Genomic DNA, 15,767 nt, shown 5'->3' with positions numbered 1-15,767 from the left:
ATGAACTTCATTGTTCTGGCTCAGTCACAAAGACCTATATCTCTGAAATAACATCAGGTACTTAATATCAGATGAGAGGACGTCCTTCATGCTGAGAAGTTTCTAGAGGGTGTGTCATAAACAGATAGTTAAGGGTTAATGCCTCTTTTACCCGTAAAGGGTTAAGAAGTTCACCTAGCCTAGCTGACACCTGACCAGAGGAACCAATGGGGAAACAAGATGTTTCGAAAGGAAGGAGGGAAGTTTCCTTTGTTTAGTCAGTTTCAGTTTCAGCCTGAGTAAAAAAGATCAGCCTCTTATCAGAGTAGTAAGTTTTAGAAAGGGACAAATAGGTTTATGTTTATTTTCTTTGTAATTTGTCTTGGTGCAATTAGGGGGGAATTATCAAATTGGGTATTCTTGTGTGTATTAAGATTTCTTCCCAGGAGAACATCCTGTGTTTTCAATCTATTGTCTGTGAGATACGCTGGTATGCTGTCTCCCAGAGGGTTTATTTTTTTTCTTTCTTTTAGCTTTCTTTTCTTTAATTAAAAGCCTTATTTTTAAGAACCTGATTAATTTTTTCCCTGTGTTTTAGATCTGAGGGAACTGGATCTGGACTCGCCAGGGAATTAGTGAGGAGTCTCTCAAGGCTACCCAGTGAGGGGAAGGTTTTGGGGGGAAAGAGAATGATCCAGGTACTCAGAAATTCTGGATGGTGGCGGCGATACCAGATCTAAGGTAGTAATTAAGCTTAGAAGTATCCATGCAGATCCCCACATCTGTACCCTAAAGTTGAGAGTGGGGGTGAGACCTATGACAGGGTGGCTCCTCTTTCAATGGAATTTCACTCAGCATTTTCTTGTGAACTTCACATCTGCTTTGTTGTGTACAACCAGCATAAGACAGTATCTGGGATTTGCTCAGTGAGGGAAAACTTGTACTATTCATAATGGCTATCATTGTCTCTCTCTGCTCAGCAGCTGGGGACTACCAGACCCTTGGCTTGGAGCTGTCACTCTACCATCACCCTAACTCCACTGATATTGACACTGTGGGGTAAGTGATCCCTTAAAGGGGAAGCCTCTCCTCATCATCTGGTCTTTCAGAGAGCTGGTCTAGATTGCCCTAACTGGACATCCTGTGAAAGAAGATCATGAAAGAAGAAACCTGGAGTATCAGTGTCAGAAAACCACAAACAAATTCTACAAACTTGTGCCATTTTCATGCAAGAGGCACAAAGAGTTTAGCAGTCCTCCACCATAGAAATAGCTACCAGACCATAAAGCGGCTTTGCATACCCAAAGTGCCTCCATTCAATCCCAGAATACAGCACCTCCTGCTGTGAGGGATTATTATCCTGTTTCACCGACAGGATCACTCACATCTCAGATGGCTTCATGGGCTGCTGCAGATAACAAGCCAGTCACGGAACCAGAATCACATTGCCCTTCTGCCAAGATTTTAGCCCATTCAAACAAACAGACGCCATGGACATACCAACAGGAATCAGAATCAGGATCACCATCCTGATTCTGATTCCTGCCTCTCCTGCATGGTAGAAGAGTAGAAAATAACAGAAATCCTAATAATAGAGACTATCAACATCTCCTTTATGGAGAGGAATCTGACACACTCCTTAAACACACAATAGTCCCACCAAAACTAAAGAGACCATTGACTGATGTTAGAGACCTTGCAAAATATTATCCTGTATCTAGCCCCCATTTTCTAAGTAATCTGATTGAAAAGCTAGCAAAATGCAAGTAGTCTCCAATGCCATCTGTGAACTGCCCGTTTCCTCTCAGAGAACCCATGACAGCTATGTTCAACAAGAACAAAGAAACGATCATCCAACCAGGGAACAGGGATGCTGGAATAATTTTTATAGTGGGGGTGCTGAAAGCCATTGAATCAAACTGTGAACCCTGCACATGATGGAAACCCCTGCAAGCCAGGGAGGCGGGAACACCCAGCACCCCTAGTTCCAGCACCAAATCTGGGGAGGCTCCTGAATGAATGCGACAGAACTCTGACAGGAGTTGGACCCTAGACTATGGAACTCAAAATCATAATAGATCTGAATGATCATGAAACTAAGCACTTTCTGAATTGAAGGCAAATCTAATTTCTTTCATTTCCTTTTTCCCAGTCATGACATCCAGCTGTCATTATTGCCCTGTAGTTCTGTAACAATAATAATTTTATAATTATATATATAAGTGGGGGAATGGTGAGGAACTTTCCTGGCTTCTGCACTACCCCTGTGAAATGGGCTAGCGGAAGGATCTGAGTCCTTCCTTTCACTTCCTTTACCCAGAGGCCTCCCTGCCCTCGAGGACTCCCCTTCCACTCTCCTGTCTGGAAGAGGCCTCGTAACCCCAACAAGGCTGGGCCCAGGATTCCTGGGGGGCTCAACCCCCGACCATGCTGTGGTCACCTAGGACAGGGGCTAGGATGTCTCCACTCCGGGGTACTCTCTCTGCATTGGGCACTTCCCTGACCCACTGATCATTTCATACAATTTAAAGCAAATACAAGTTATTTAATCAAGAATTAGTTTAAAAAGGAATACGGAAAAATGGGAAAGGTTAAAGGAAAACATATCACCCCGCTCTGTGTCAGGGAACAACACAAACAGTGTCTCTGGAAGGGCAGTTCACAATCTGTTCCCTGTAGGTCCCAGGCCTCCTTCTCAGGCCCTGGCTGTGCTGCAGGGATGCTGTGAGTTGGACACTTGCAATGGTGGTGGCAACACACCTCTGGGCTTTGGGTGGTGGGACCCTTCTTCCAGCATCAGCCCCCCATCGGGTTAAAATCCCTTTCCCAGTCTGGCCTGCAAGGACCCTTGGCTGGGGGTGTCTTTCTGTGCTGGGCCCTTTGCCCAGGGTCTCCCCTTGGCTGGCTCCTGTTGCTCACCACACCAGACTTCAGCTCCAGCTCCAGCTCCACTGTTCTAGCTCCAGCTCCACTCGGCCTCAGCACCAGCTCCACAACTCTGTCTCAGCTCCAGCTCCACTTTGCCTCAGCACGGCTGCTGCTGCTGCTCTGCCTCCAGCCCCTTGGGCTGCTTCTCTGGCCCCTCTAGCTCTGTGACTGCAGCCCTGCTCCTGGCACAGGATCTGCTCTCTGTGGGCTATGTCTCTGGCTTTGTGGCTGCAGCTCTCCCCCCAGGACAAGTCTGCTCTGTGGGCTGCTTTCGTGACTCTGCTCCCAGCACTGACCTGCTTCCTGGGCTGCTGCGCTGTTTTTTTTTAACAAGAAATCTGATTATCTTAAAATGTTATGTATCAGCAGGGTAGCCATGTTAGTCTGGATCTGTAAAAAGCAACAGAGTTCTGTGGCACCTTATAGACTAACAGATGTATTGGAGCATAAGCTTTCATGGTATTCACCTACGAAAGCTTATGCTCCAATACATCTGTTAGTCTATAAGGTGCCACAGCACTCTTTGTTGCTTTTTAAAATGTTGTGGTGCCATAGTTTCCTACTAGGAATTTATTCTTAATTATAGGAAGATACAAAAATCCTGTTTTCCCACTGAAATGTTCCTTGCAGTTTTGTGACTGATTTTACTACAGTTTTGCTTACGTGTAATCTTACTTCTTTCTATGCCAATTTTTACATTGTATCTCTAGTGACATTAGGTATAGTATCTGGGCTGCTCTTCCTGCAAGCAGTGAACAAAGCAGGTGGCGGACAAACGACTTAGAAGGGAGCAGGGGCAGTGTGACGTTATTGATATAAACTGGGACCATATAGAACATGGGTTGCAACCAAGGTCCTGTAGTGGCACCAAATTCTATGTCAAGGGGGTCATATGAGGTGTCTAAGACCAGGTTACGGGTTACTGGTTATGATTATGCTGTCTGTATGTCTGTATCATTTTCGTAGTTGAAGTTATGAATATTGGCTGTATGCTGTCTATATTTCAAATTGGTGCTGCAGTTCTGGGAGACACCCCAGACAAGCTGGTGTCAGCTCAGCTTAGCCTGCTTGATGGCCCATTAAGGACCATTATCTGCCTACAAAATTGCCATTGAGAGGAGGTGCGAATATGCCTTGTGACTCAGCAGTATGCAACTGGCCACTGTGATGCAAACTCATTTCTGTCTGGGTAACTTTCCACGTAGGACAAAGGAGTGTTTCTTACACCTGGAAAAGGTTATATAGGCGAATGCCCTTATCTCCATTTTGTCTTCATCCTGCTTCTTACCTCTGGAGGGACTTGCTACAGCTGAAGCTCTACACACAGGGATGAATGGACCCAATCCCGTCGGGGGATGTTCTCTCAGAGACTCCATTCTGAGACTGTTTATTCTATACTTGCTACAAGCTGTCGTGAACTAGACTTTACCATTATGTATGTATCTGATTTCAGTTTAACCATTCTAGCTCTCTCTCTATCTTTTTCCTTTGTATGAATAACCTTTCGATTTAGATTTAAAGGGACTGCAACGCCATCGTATTGTGGGTAAGATCGATGTTGTATAACCATTAACCAATACCGCGCGCCCATACTCTGTGATGTTTGCCCGATGACTTATTGACTGACATGCAACTTGTGTATCTCTTTTTTAATTATTCTCTATAACATATTGCCTGGGTTGGGGCTTTGGTCTTTGGGTATTGAGAGGAAACTTTTTCTTACTGGGGTGTTGGTTTTCATAACTTCATTCTCCCAGGACGTGTGGAACTGGGTGTGATACTGGGAGACTGGAGTGTCTAAGGAAATTGCTTGTGTGACTTGCGGTTAGCCAGAGGGGTGACACTGAAGTCATTTTTGTCTGGCTGGTTTGGTTTGCCTTAGAGGTGGAAAAACCCCAGCCTTGGGCTGTGACTGCCCTGTTTGAGCAATTGGTGCTGATTTGGCACTCTCATTTGGGTCCCGCCAGAACCACATCGACACAGGCGGCTCTAGGTATTTTGCCACCCCAAGCATGGCAGGCAGACTGCCTTCGGCGGCTTGCCTGAGAGAGGTTCCCGGTCCCACAGATTCAGCGGCACGCCTGCGGAAGGTCCGCCGAAGCCACAGGACCAGTAGACCCTCCACAGACATGCCGCCGAAGGCAGCCTGCCTGCCACCCTCACGGCGACCAGCAGAGCACCCCCCGTGGCTTGCCACCCCAGGCACGCGCTTGGCGTGCTGGTGCCTCGAGCCACTCCTGGAAGGGAGCATTGGACAACTTTAAATGAGCATATTCTCTAACTGATCAGCAACGTAACAATGAAACGTTACCCAGGATGACTTTAAGTGAGGAGTTATTGTACATTCTACCCAGGCAAAAAGAACAGGAGTACTTGTGGCACCTTTAAAGACTAACAAATTTATTTCAGCATAAGCTTTCGTGGGCTACAGCTCACTTCTTCGGATAAGAAGTGAGCTGTAGCCCATGAAAGCTTATGCTGAAATAAATTTGTTAGTCTCTAAGGTGCCACAAGTACTTCTGTTTTTTTTGTGGATACAGACTAACATGGCTGCTACTCTGAAACCTGTCATTCTACCCAGGTAGTGAGGGATCCCATAACCCTTTCCAGGTTGTTGCCCCACGTTAGGGTCACCCAGAGAATTCTAGGGGCCTGGGGTCTTCAGCGGCAGGCGGCCCCCGGTTCGGCGGTAATTCAGCAGCTGGGGGTCCTTCCGCTCCAGAACCCACCGCCAAAGTGCCTCAAAGACCCGCGGCGGGGGGTCCCTGCCACCGAATTACTGCCGAAGCAGGACCCACTGTCAAAGTGTGCAGCGGGTCCCGCTTCAGCGGTAATTCGGCGGCGGGTGGTCCCCACCACGGGTCTTCAGGGCTCTTCATTGGCAGGTCCCAGAGCGGAAGAATCCCCCTCCGCCGAATTACCACCGAAGACCCGGCTGCACTTCAGTGGTGGGTCCAGCTTCAGCAGTAATTTGGCGGTGGGGGGGTCCTTCCACTGCAGAGCAGAAGGACCCCCTGCCGGCAAAGACCAGGAGCGAAGAAGCTCCAGGGTCTGGGCCCTGCAAGAATTTTCCGGGGCCCCCGGAGCGAGAGAAGGACCCTGCTCCAGGGGCCCCAAAAAACTCTCGTGGACGCCCCTGCTGGGCCCGGGGCCTGGGGCAAATTGCCCCACTTGCCCGCCCCCCTCTGGGCGGTCCTGCCTCACATTGTCAAAGTGTCAGAGCCCTCAAAAGATGTATCTACACTACAATCCTGGAATGTGATTGTAGCTCATGTTGACAATACCCAAATTAGCTTTAATCTCGTGAGCTTGGGAATTGCAGCAATGATACTGATCCTGTAGCAGCATTCACTTCAGTGTGAACTGTACAAGTCCACTCTGAACCCTGGGTAATTACTCGCACAGCTACTGCTCCAGTACCCGAGCTAGGTAGCTTATCTACATAAGCTACAATCACATTCCCTGATTGCAAAGCAGACATACCCTAAATTCCAGCTTTGGGCTATTTAGGTATCTGACTATGTGAACTAGTATTCAGAGGTGCTGAACATCTGCAATTCTAGTTGAAGTCAATGACAACTGTGGGTGCTCAGCACCTCTGAAAGCCAGCCTACTTACTAGATGCCTAGCTATGGTTTTAGGTGCCGACATTTAGATACTTAAATTTCAAAATACTATGGGAGTTGGGTGACCAATCACAGTTCTCGAATAGAGAATTCTAAACAACAAAACTCAGGTAACTTCTCATTATTAGTAGTATACAAACAACCCAGAGGCCAAAATGTGTTTGTATGTCAAATAGTTTTATTTACTTCAAACCGTGACAATTCTCAAACAGGGAAAGGGCTAAATTCAGCAGATGCCTTTTTTCACAATGAACAATTTTTATGTGTTTACTAAACATTTTTCAAGAAAAATAGAATCTTAAAAACCACTGTGAAGTACTGTATAAGTTAGGCCTGGTCTACACTACGTGTTTAAATCGATTTAAACAGCGTTAAATCGATTTAACGCTGTACCCGTCCACACTACAACGCTCTTTATATCGATATAAAGAGCACTTTATATCGATTTCTGTACTCCTCCCAGAAGACGAGAGGAGTATCGCTAAATGGATATAAACATATCGGATTAGGGTTAGTAGCGGAATGTGGACGAAATTGATTGTTATTTGGCCCCAGGGCGGCTATCCCACAGTGTACGTCTTCCACTGGCATTACCGTCTGGACAGCAATCTGAACTCGGATGCAGCGGCAGTGTAAACAGGAAAAGCCCCGCGAACTTTTTGAATTACATTTCTGTTTGCCCAGCGTGGAGCTCTGATCAGCACTGGTAGCGATGCGAGCCAAAATCCAAAAAATGAGCTCCAGCATGCCACCGTAGCGGGAAGATACTGGATCTGATCGCTGTATGCTGGAGACAAATCTTGTTCTATCAAAGCCTCCGTTACAGACATGAAATGCCAAGACGTTCGAAAAAAAAATCTCCAGGCTACACTATGCTGCGTGGACAATGCGTAACAGGAGCCAGAATACGAATGACGCCATGGAGGGAGAGGATTACTGAGTGATCCCAGCCGTAAATCCCACAGTTCCACAGCAGCATCAAATTGATTTTGGGTGAGTCCCAGATGTCCTGTAGGGTTTCAAACACAGTGTCTGGCGTGGTTCATGGGAATAGTCTCCTCAGTTTCTTTTTCCCACGCCCCCCCCACCAGTGTAAAAGAAAAGGGAAAGGAAATCATTTCTGGACTTTTTTCAGACATTTCCTTGTCTCGCGACTTCGTCCAAGTACACTGTGAATGTCGTCCTGTACTGAATGTCCGCCTCGCTGGTAGACTCCATAGACTGCAGCAATGTTGAAGAGCGTATAATCCGCTCACCTCTATCCCCTCCCCGCTGGTAACAGTGGCAAATAGGACTGGTAACTGTCCCATGAAACCCCCCTGAGTGCTCCAATGCTTTAAACTGAATATGGCTGGGCCCTGGGGTAAAAACAGGAATGATTCTCTGGTCACTCCCAGTAGGATAGGATAGAAATGATGCTAGTACACCGTCCTTCAATTCAATACGCACTGGGCTGGCTGAGCCGCTATCATCAGCCCCCCCTGCCTTTCCTGTGTAAAAAAGAAAAGATTCTGTTACTGCCTGGATTGCATAGCATAGCGATGCATGCTGGGCTCCTCTCCCCCACTCTTATTCCTGCATTCTTTATAACTTCATGACACAAATGGGGGGGGGGGACACTGCCACGGTAGCCCAGGAAGGTTGGGGAGGAGGGAAGCAACGGGTGGGTTGTTGCAGGGGCACCCCCTGTGAATACTGACACGGAGCAGCTGTGCTCTGATACACAATACCAGCCTGGAAAGGAATCCCAAAGAGAGAGAGTTCATTTAGAAAGAAAGAATCATCACTAGACTGAAAACACAGGCTGCTCATATCAGGGAGGCAGGAGCAGGCTTCATGGGAAATACAGTAGAGATGGCATAGCCAAGCCCTGCAAAATTTCCAGCCTACGTTTTTCATCAGTGTGCTTAGGCTGGAGGAAGGGAGGCCACTTCTGCAGTGTTTGGGGCTTACACAGACAGAGGAGCCAGTTCCCCTTTCTGTCAATTGAGCTATTAAAGGCAAAGCTCCCGTGTATGCTAGTGGTAGGCTACTTTGTGATATAAACACTGACTGTGTGGTGGCTGAGACCAGGACCACTCGTTGCATTGATAAGTTTCTGCTGTGACAAATGGCGCGAAAGGATTGTCAGCTGTTGTTTTCCCGGAGGAAGGAATGACTGACGACATTTACCCAGAACCACCCGCGACAATGATTCAACCCAGAATTCCAAGGGCGGGGGAGACTGCGGGAACTATGGGATAGCTACGGAATAGCTACCCACAATGCAACGCTTCAGAACTCGACGCTAGCCTCGGACCATGGACGCACAATGCCGAATTACTGTGCCTAGTGTGGCCGCGTGAAATCGAATTTATATCAGTTTTATGAAACCGATTTTAGCTAATTCGATATTATCGCATCGTGTAGACGTGGGGTTATAATGCAATTATATAAGGCAGTGGCTCTCTACCTCTGTGGGCGCTAGTTGGTTGAATGGTACAGATTCTTTTTCTTTGCCACTGGTAAATTGTATTAAAACACTACATTGTTTTAAACAGATTTTAGCTGTTTTAATATTTCTTTTATATGTAAGCAACTGTTGCAATTGCTGCAAGGACACTGTGTGAACGTGAAGGAGAAAAGCAGCAGTCGAAAGGTGAACGAGAAGGGAGGTCAGTCCTCTAGAATATGCCTATCAAGATGTGGCCTATACTATGAACAAATGAAACTCCTGATTTAACACTTTTATAATTGGGCAAAGACCATCTAACCAGAAAACACACTCATCTACAAGCAAAATCATTATAATTTGACAGATTTAATATCAAATATAGTGAGGCGGGTAATATGGTTTTTATTTATGCGTACACATGACCCCATATATCAACATTGCTATTAACAGAAACACGGGGATTGCCATACTAGATCAGAACACTGATCCATCTAATGTAATATACTGTCTCTGATAATGGTCAGTACCAGATGTTTCAGAGGATTTACTTTAATGCTTCAGAAACCGTTTGTACTGTAAACCAATGGAGAAGATAACAGGTTTGCTTCGCTGTTTATCAATCACTATTTAATATGATTTACCCAATCATTGACATTTAAATAATCATTATCTTATCTGAGTTAGTACACACTGCCATTAAGATACTATAATTTAAACTTCAGAGCTATTCTTTCTACACCTAGGCAAAATTTTTCGGACAAATAGTATATTTGCCAGAAAATGCCATCTTGGGCTGATGAAAATTATTCACAAATTCAGGTCAAATTTGGTAAATAGTTTCAGTTGAAATTTTTCCCCCAAAAAAGTCAAAATGCTTTGTTTTGATTTTGACTTTTTATTAAAAAAAGAAAATAAGAAAATAAATTCTGAAATGAAGGGGGCTTTTTTTTTAGATGAAAAATCACAATGTTCCACTCTGGTAATGTTGAAATGGAATGTTTCAACATCAAAGTGCTTCATTTCCATTTTTTTCTAAGCAAAGTTTTGTAGAAATCCACACATTCCTGTGAAATGTTTCAATTACATCAAAACAGCATTTTTCAAGGGAAGACTTATGTCAGAAATGTTCTGGCCAGCTGTAGGTTCGATGGGTAAATTTAAAAAAAAATCCCCTTTGCAGGTTTTTAGAACAAGATCAGGGCCTTCAGGGACTATCATAGTCCAAGCAATTCTCCTCTGGCACCAGCAACCCTTCTGAGGGACTGAGATTTCAGCCAGAAGATGTACTTACTCACAGATCCTTCTCAACTGAACCAATGATAGCTTCCCCTCTTCCACGTCTGCAAAGCTGTACTCTGCAATGTGCTGAGGATAAGCACTCACTATTTAAGTTAGAGGACAAATTATGGGAGGAGGGAGGGTTATGTCTCTATAGTCCTCATTTTTGTTTTGAAAGTACTAATATACCATGGGAAAAGACACCACAAAGCGGTGCACAGGGAAATGGCTGGCATGAGAAACAAAGATTTGCTCAGAATGATTTATTAGAGTGAATGTGGTGGAACATCAGTAAATGATTATCTTCCACATAAACATGGACACATGAGAAGCTGCGTACTTTAATACAAGCAAAAGTCTACTGCAGTCTCCTATGATAACAAGCTAACCAAATCAGCTACAACAAAACCGGGTTCACTCAAACCTTGAATCAAATCAAAACCATTTTTATATTGTACAAAAATTCTGTTGAGGAACCCTTCCCATTGACTCCAGACAAAAGAAGATAAGGATCACCTAGCATGGCTCCTTTCATGATCTCTGTGAGCCCCACAATCTCTCTGTAATACCCTGCACAGACCTACTTTTTTTGGACAAGTTTGCAGAGCCCAACATTTTTCAATCCCCCGCAGGCACATAATTGAAAGCTCACATGCTTGGAATCAAGTTAATGAACACTGGGATCTATAGCATCAGAGCAGAAGGAATCTGAATTCAGAAGCATGGTGTATTGAAAACTATTAAAACTGTGATCTATCACTTTAAATTGACAGTGGTTTTCCTGGTCCTTCTTGCAGCCACAGGGGCCTGCAGGGAAGCTGGCTGGGACCACAGTCAGTAGACAGAGCCTAGAGTAAGGGATGGAGGTGAGTTGTGCCTCTCTATTTTAGGGAGTAGTCTGCTTTGTCTCTCTGTTTGGGGTTCTTCTGTGTTATTCTGAATTCTTAGAAATAAAGTGTTACATTGCAACCATCCAGCAAGAGGATTTTATGCTTCTAATCTAACTTCTCTGTTTGTTGCCATGAAACATAATCAGAACCTCAGAGGCCTAGTAGAGAGTGTGTTGGCAGCATTTTCATTAACTCAAGTTTACCATGTCTTTTGTACCACTGGTTCAGAGTTAGCGTGGGCATTAATAGTAATTTTTTGAAGTGTTTCTTGCTTAATATCCTAATGACTAGATGATCACTCTACTTTCGTATCAGTAATTCCCTACTGATGCTAAAGACACAATGCTTTGCTTCTTCATAGAGGCCACTTTTAAGGGACCCCACACATCTCTGGACCTCTAAGCTTTGGCAAGAGGGCATCTATTCATGTATGACATGCAAAGGCCATCTTTGTGGGCACACACTTTCAGAGGTTCCACTTAAGTTTTATTTGTAGAGGATTAGAGTTTGTGGGACCTGAGGTGAGGAAATTCTGGTTGTGTGGCCTGTTTCTTTTATGCGGGGAAAGTTTGTTACTGCTTTTCTTTGTCTTCCTCTGATTGTATTTTTTTATTATTTCTCAAAGCTGCTTAAAGTCTGCGAGAGATCTTTCTTTTAAAGTTTATATATTGAAATGTACATTAAATACAATAATTTTAAAAGGCAAGACAATGTATTTTGGAAGGACTACTTTCAACCACTCTGAGTCCTACATAGTTCCTGGGATCTCAATAAACGTAACAGGAAAAAGACCTGAGGATTGGTTTGTTTTGGACAACTCACTGAAGAATCTGTTTCCACAGCAGCAGGAAAGAAAAAAGTGGGGAGAAGCAAACAAAATGCTAGGATGCATAGAGAGCAGGAAAAGAATACTGAGAGTAGTGTAATGGCACTGTGTAAATCAATGGTGTACCTTTCACATGGAATACTGGGTTCAGTTACTGGAGACTCATTCTGAACACAGCACTCCATGTGAGCATACTCCTCTGATTAATAGGGTGACATTATACTACTGAATAACAACATGTAGGAGAGATGCCAAGAAAGGCAACAACAATTACTCAAACTTTAAAGAGACTTTTGTAGCAGAAGAGATTGAAATATCAAGCTTGTTTTGGGAGGAGACAAATAAGAGAGGGTCTGATAGAGGTATATGAAATAATGATTATAAAGAAGATAAATTGGAAGCCCCTGGTATTATGTGCAATATTAAATGGAACAAAGGGAAATGCAATGAAAGACAATAAATATAAAACTCATACATGTAGAAATGTATTTCCTCAACACATGGAACTCATTGCCATGCAGTATCACTGAGACCAAGAGTTTAGCAAGACTCAAATATGCTTGGGTGTCTGTGGATATTCTCATTATCTGTATAGTTATATTAGACAGATCTTTTTTAAAAAATGAAATTAGTATAAACCCCTATGCTATAAGGGCAGAAGCCAGCCACTAATTGTCCCAGGCTAGGAAACAACTTCTATGAGCAGCTTACCAAATAATTGTCCTTTAAGAGTTTCTTGTATTTTCCTCTGACACATCCAGTACTGGTCACTGTCACAGATAGGATATTGGACCAGATGGATCATGGCTTTGATCCCATCTGGCAATACCCATGTTCCTATTACTTAAGTTTCCCACCTACCATCCCACCACATCTTTCTTTTTACTATCTGGTGCAACACAAATATGACTGGCTGCAGCTTTCTTTGCGGGTGCCTGATAGTCCATGTAGTAACTTACAACACCATGAACAAAATAATTAAAACAGCCTTACCAATAACTGTTAAATAAAATCCAGCTACTAAGTCAGCTTCCCTAGAAAGTTTTGATGCAAAGGGGTCTTCATCCTGGAGATAATGAGGAAGATGGTCATCCTGGAGTGAAGTGCTGTGATTTGATGCCATGCCACTCACGGACAGATTACTAGCGTCTGAAAATTGAAATAGTGGAGTCAATAATAGATTACAGTTGCCACCAGGAATCACAATGGAATTTTTGTTTAGATACAGAAGAGCGCATCCACATCACCCCATCCCCATCTATGGTCTACCAGCTCTCCTTTCATTTTAGGATCCAGTTCAAAATTTCACTCTTTGCTTTCAACCCACCCCCCATCCCCCACCAGAGTCTTCCTGCAAGTTACTACCTGACTTTCTCTATGTATGTAGGTAAAGTACTTACTCAATATACCTGAGTGATGTCTTTACTCTCCAGTCCCTCTACTCATGTGATAATAGACTCTTATCTGCCCCTTCAACCACTTTTACAACTCTTGATCCAAGCACTTTCGCACAGACAGCTCCTTTTATATGCAAAACCCGTAGTATTGATCCTGCTTACATGACATATTTAGTAAATAATACTTTGCATTTGTATAGCACTTTTCATCCATACATCTCAGAGCTGCATGCTAAGGTGGGTTTGCATTATCATCCCCATTTTACAGATAGGGAAACTGCGGCACAGAAAGGCTGTCACAATGAGTGAGTGATGCAGATTCAGAACACAGATTTGAAGAAAGGTGTAATGCAAAATGAAGTTGTATCAGCTTTATTCTGAAAGTCAGATTTCACTTCTGTATCCATTATGTTGTGATGGTCGAAGACTGGTTCCCTCACACTTGATGTCTGTCAAAACCATTTCAGGCTAAAAGAGGGACCTAGACAAATTAGAAGTTTGGGCCAAAAGAAATCTGATGAGGTTCAGCAAGGATAAGTGCAGAGTCCTGCGCTTAGGATGGAAGAATCCCATGCACTGCTGCAGACAAGGGACTGAGCAGCTAGGCAGAAGTTCTGCAGAAAAGGACCTAGGGGTTATAGTGGATGAGAAGCTGGATATGAGTCAACATGTTGTGCCAAGAAGGCTAACAGCATTTTGGGCTGTATAAGTAGGAGATCAAGGGACATGATCATTCCCCTCTATTAGGCATTGGTGAGGCCTCATCTGGAGTACTGTGTCCAGTTTTGGGCCCCACGCTGCAAGGAGGATGTGGAAAAATTGGGAAGAGTCCTGTGAAGGGCAACAAAAATGATTAGGGGGCTGGAGCATATGATTTATGAGGAGAGGCTGATGGAATTGTTTAGTCTGCAGAAGAGAAGAATGAGGGGGGATTTGATAGCTGCTTTCAACTACCTAAAAGGGGGTTCCAAAGAGGATGGATCTAGATTATTCTCACTGGTACCAGATGACAGAACAAGGAGTAATGGTCTCAGGTTGCACTGGGGGAGGTTTAGGTTCGATATTAGGAAAAACTTTTTCACTAGGAGTGTGGTGAAGCACTGGAATGGGTTACCTAGGGAGGTGGTGGAATCTCCTTCCTTAGAGGTTTTTAAGATCAGGTTTGACAAAGCCCTGGCTGGAATGATTTAGTTGGGAACTGGTCCTGCTTTGAGCAGGGAGTTGGACTAGACGACCTGTATGGGGAGACTTTGGCAAACCAGTAAAGTGCTTGAAACCACTATGGCTTATTGTTAAATGTACCAGACAAATAAAACTATGATGGAAGTTCTTTAACGTCTGGGCAACTGGTGTCCCATTCACTAGCTGCTCCATACACACAAAAGACCGATCTGTTCAAAGAAAATCAGACACCAGGAGCACACACTGCTCCATTATATACTGATAAGCCTCTTAATACAGTAATTACATAAAAGTTATCCATGGGAGTAGTAGTGTTGTGCATTTTCCAAAGCGAAAGAAGTGCAACATTGCATCATGAATTAGTCATCTGGCAGTAAGACTGTTATTCTGACTGAAGATGTTTATTTCTCTCCTGCCCCATCGTGCGGTAATGAAAAGTTTAGAGTCCCAACACATGCTGATAGAGGAAATCTTGGAGTGACTAACACGTAGCAAGAAGTCAAATGGTATGCCAGAGATCCTAAACAGGTAGCATTACACCCTATGTCTATGTCAGAGTTGATTAATTTTAGGAAAATATGTTGCAGATATACAGGCCATTTAAAAATAATTTGATTTATTTTCTTTAAAAACAAAAATATAATGAAGGGGATAACGCAAAAATTCAGGGAGTGGTAAATAATGAAGATGACAGGTCACTGATTTGAAGTGAGCTGGATGGCTTTGGTAAACTGGGTGCAAGCAAACAGTATGCACTCTAATATGGCTAAACATACATGGATATATCTAGAAACAAAGAATATGGGCCAGACTTGCAGGATAAGGAACTCTATCCTGGGAAGCAGTGACTGAAAAAGATTTGCGGGTCATGGTGAATAATCAGCTGAACGTGAGCTCCCATGTGATGTTGTGGTCAAAGGAGCTAATGTGACTCTAGGATGTATAGACAGAGAAATCTCAAGTAGGAGTAGAGAGATTATTTTACCTCTATATTTGGCTCTGGTGCGACCACTGTATTCAGTTCTGGTGTACACAATTCAAGAAGTATATTAATAAATTATAAAGGATTCAGAGAAGAGCCTCAAGAATAATTAAAGGATTAGAAAACACGCCTCAAAGTTATAGACTGAAGGAATTCAAACTATTTAACTTAACAAAGAGAAGATTGTGGGGTGATGATTACATATACAAATATCTACATGAGCTCTTCAGTCTAGCAGAGAAAGG

General features: G+C 43.7%; 1 protein-coding gene across 1 annotated transcript in view; it reads right to left on the bottom strand.

Moving 5' to 3' along the window:
• OPN5 (opsin 5) overlaps positions 1-13,120 on the bottom strand; it is a 37,377-nt gene extending 24,257 nt beyond the window's left edge. Inside the window, exon 1 of the mRNA XM_032777622.1 lies at positions 12,955-13,120. Coding sequence (XP_032633513.1) covers positions 12,955-13,084 — 130 coding nt within the window. The 5' untranslated portion in view covers positions 13,085-13,120. The remainder of the gene's footprint in view (positions 1-12,954) is intronic.
• Positions 13,121-15,767: the final 2,647 nt, after the last annotated feature.

Source organism: Chelonoidis abingdonii, chromosome 3 (genome assembly GCF_003597395.2).
Source record: "Chelonoidis abingdonii isolate Lonesome George chromosome 3, CheloAbing_2.0, whole genome shotgun sequence".
In the NCBI taxonomy this organism is placed as follows: Eukaryota; Metazoa; Chordata; order Testudines; family Testudinidae; genus Chelonoidis; species Chelonoidis abingdonii.
This window is presented reverse-complemented; position numbering and strand designations above follow the sequence as displayed.